The sequence below is a fragment of the Fulmarus glacialis genome, unplaced genomic scaffold (genome assembly GCF_000690835.1).
Source record: "Fulmarus glacialis isolate BGI_N327 unplaced genomic scaffold, ASM69083v1 scaffold17815, whole genome shotgun sequence".
NCBI lineage: Eukaryota > Metazoa > Chordata > Aves > Procellariiformes > Procellariidae > Fulmarus > Fulmarus glacialis.
In genome coordinates, this window is record NW_009215136.1 from 6,373 (window position 1) to 9,043 (window position 2,671).

At 58.6% G+C, this 2,671-nt stretch overlaps 1 protein-coding gene across 1 annotated transcript in view; it reads left to right on the forward strand.

Annotated features, from left to right (window-relative positions):
* The first annotated feature begins 482 nt into the window (after nucleotides 1–482).
* The window catches only part of LOC104077563 (catenin delta-1-like), a 15,732-nt gene continuing 13,543 nt past the window's right edge, over nucleotides 483–2,671 (forward strand). The window contains 2 exon segments of the mRNA XM_009578844.1: nucleotides 483–602; nucleotides 1,419–1,738. Of these exon segments, the coding sequence (XP_009577139.1) occupies nucleotides 1,544–1,738 (195 nt within the window). The 5' untranslated portion in view covers nucleotides 483–602; nucleotides 1,419–1,543.

Here is a 2,671-nt window from a genome sequence, read left to right on the forward strand (position 1 = left end):
GGATGTGACAGGGCTCTGTGGAGGGGCCTGTGCTGTTGGTCCCAGGTCACCTTTACAGCCACACCGGGGCGGTGGCACTGGGGGAGTGGGCAGAGCTGATGCTGGAGACCGTGGGAAAGCAGCTTCTCTGACGGCTGCCTGGCTCGAACGAGGCCCCACAGACTGCACGGGTTTGGGAAAAGCTCTGGCGGGCTTGCTGGAACTCGGCTGGGCTGCGCAGGGGGCGGAGGGCTGAGCCCTTGCCACTCCTCTCTGCCTGTGCTGTCCCCCCATCGGTGGGGAACAGTCGGAGATGCTGGGGGGCTGCTGTGGGAACAGTGACGTGCTTGCCACCCCACCGGCCCTCTGCAGACACTGTTCTATCCCTCAGAGAAGTGGGGGTGGGAGAGAGGAGCCCATTTCCCCGGTCTGTTGCCTGCCCTACCTTCTGTTTTGAGTTCACTCGTGTGATTTTTTTGACCTCTTCTCCTGCTGTCCCTGCAGCTCTCTTCCCTCCTGCTTCCTCACTGTGGTGGCTGGGCTATTTCTCCCATGACTCTCTGCGTCTAGACGTGGCTGTCCCGTGCCTTTGCCAATCAAACCCGAACTTCCTCCTCTAACAGGTCTGTATGGAAGAATATTGCCTTTCTCTATCAAAATATGTTGATTGTGGTGTACTCGTTCACTGTTCTCCTTTGGGAGGGGATGTTGGAGGGGTCCAAGCCAATGCCTGTCCCTAGATCTGTGGGCTGAGGACCTCCTGGGGTGGCTGCGGCTTTGAATGCTCTGGTGAGAACCTGGAGGGTGGTGAGTTTTGGCAGCAAAGGGCCTCATGGGGTCCCCTTTCGGGGGATCCTGTCCCACTTCATTCCCTTTCCTGGGTAGGAAGAAGCTATGGAGCTGGGGCTGTCTCCCCATCTCTTGTCACACTGGGGAGGAGGGAGCAGATAAGTGACACGGCCCTCTCCCTCGGCCCTTCCCTGGAGGAAATAATGGGATGTGGGTCACTTCTCATTCTGCAGGAGTGTCCCTGTTCTGTCCCAAGGATATGCCCTCCCCTCCTGCCACTGACTGCAGGCAGCTTTTCCTTGTAGGGGAAGTTTTCCTGCAGCCTCAGGAGGGTCCCTGTGGGAAGAGGGAACCTCCTCAGCACACAGCAGCTCTTCTGAACCTGGCTCAACCCCAACTGTTTGGTGTGATGGGGGAGGACCTTCTGCCCCCAAAGTGCCACTTCTCCAAGCTTAAATGCTGGGGCGAGGAGCACCTGAGTCATGCCTGGGGCTGTGCTGCTCTGAGACCCTCTTGCTAGCTCTCTGGTGGTGGGTGGGAAGGAGTGTTAATGCCATAAGATAATTTTTTTTCTTGTTCTGAGAATCTGTCTTAATGAAATCAGTTTCTTCGCGCTTCTCTCCTCCTTTCCTCCCCCAAATCACGTGCAGTGAAGAGAGGGGCTCCTGCCCTTCTGGGTCACTTTTCTTCCCCTCACCTTGACACCAAGCCGCCTCTGCTTGTGCCTCCCTGTGCCCTCTGCCCCCGCCCTGCCCATCCTGGGCACCCATCACCCATGGACGACTCAGAAGTGGAGTCGACCGCCAGCATCCTTGCCTCTGTCAAGGAGCAGGAGGCACAGTTCGAGAAGCTGACCCGGGCGCTTGAGGAGGAACGGCGCCATGTCTCAGCCCAACTGGAACGAGTCCGGGTCTCCCCACAGGACGCCGGCCCGGGCTTGGCCAACGGCACACTCACCCGGCGGCACCAGGTAAAAAACCCCCTCAGCAGAGGTGGGTGCGGAGGCTCCTGGAGCCCCCGTCCGTGTCAATCCTGCCTCGTGGGGGCAGCCCCGGGCCCGGCTCCTTTCCTTTGGCCCTCCTTGCGTATGTGAGGTGGAGGAGGGCTAGGCTGGTCTTGTAACACTGATAGTGCTGTATGTGTGCTGGGGCTGAAGGTGATTTGGGGATGTGTAAACTTACCTTGGCAGCCAGAGTCTTCTGGGGAGAAGGAGCCAGCCTGGAGGGTCTTGCTACCAGGTCAGCTCTGGTTTGGTTTTGTGAAGGTTGGAGGCTGGCTGTGTTCAGTACCTGGGCATCTTTGCTCCCCATCCCACTCAGCTTCTTGGAAGGTGGCTGAAATGCAGGGGTTGGTGCATAGCTGTGTGTGTGGGGGGTGTCTCCCTCTTGTGTGACGATGGGCAAGTCCCTGGAGTCTTGGTCTATCCTCCAAACAGCCAAACCAGGGCTGGGAGAGATCTCTTTTCTCTACAGGGCTGGAAGTGTGGTTTCATCTGCCTTGGCTTGAGGTCTCCTTCCTGTTCTCACTTTCCTGGGCTCTGTTTTGGGGAGGGGTGCTCGGAGGGCTGGTGTGTGGTGTTGTGCCTTTCCAGCAGGTGGAAAGGCAGGTGCCTTTCTGGCTGTTGAAGGTGGTGGTGCTAGGAGAGACTTGTGGGTCAGGGGGAAGGAAGGGGTGGGCAGAGGAGGAGCGCAAGAGTCAAATGGTAGCACTCTGCAATCAGCCACCAAGCATCCACGCTGCTCCCTCACAATCCTGGGGGGGGCTCTGGGATGTCACTTACGGCTCCTGCGTCAGAAGATGTGGAAGGTCTCCAGGGCCATGCTGGGGCCCAGGGAAGGGTCTTGACCATTCCATCAGGAGTGCGTGGGCACCGTGGGAGAGCTGGGATGTCTGGAGGGGGGCT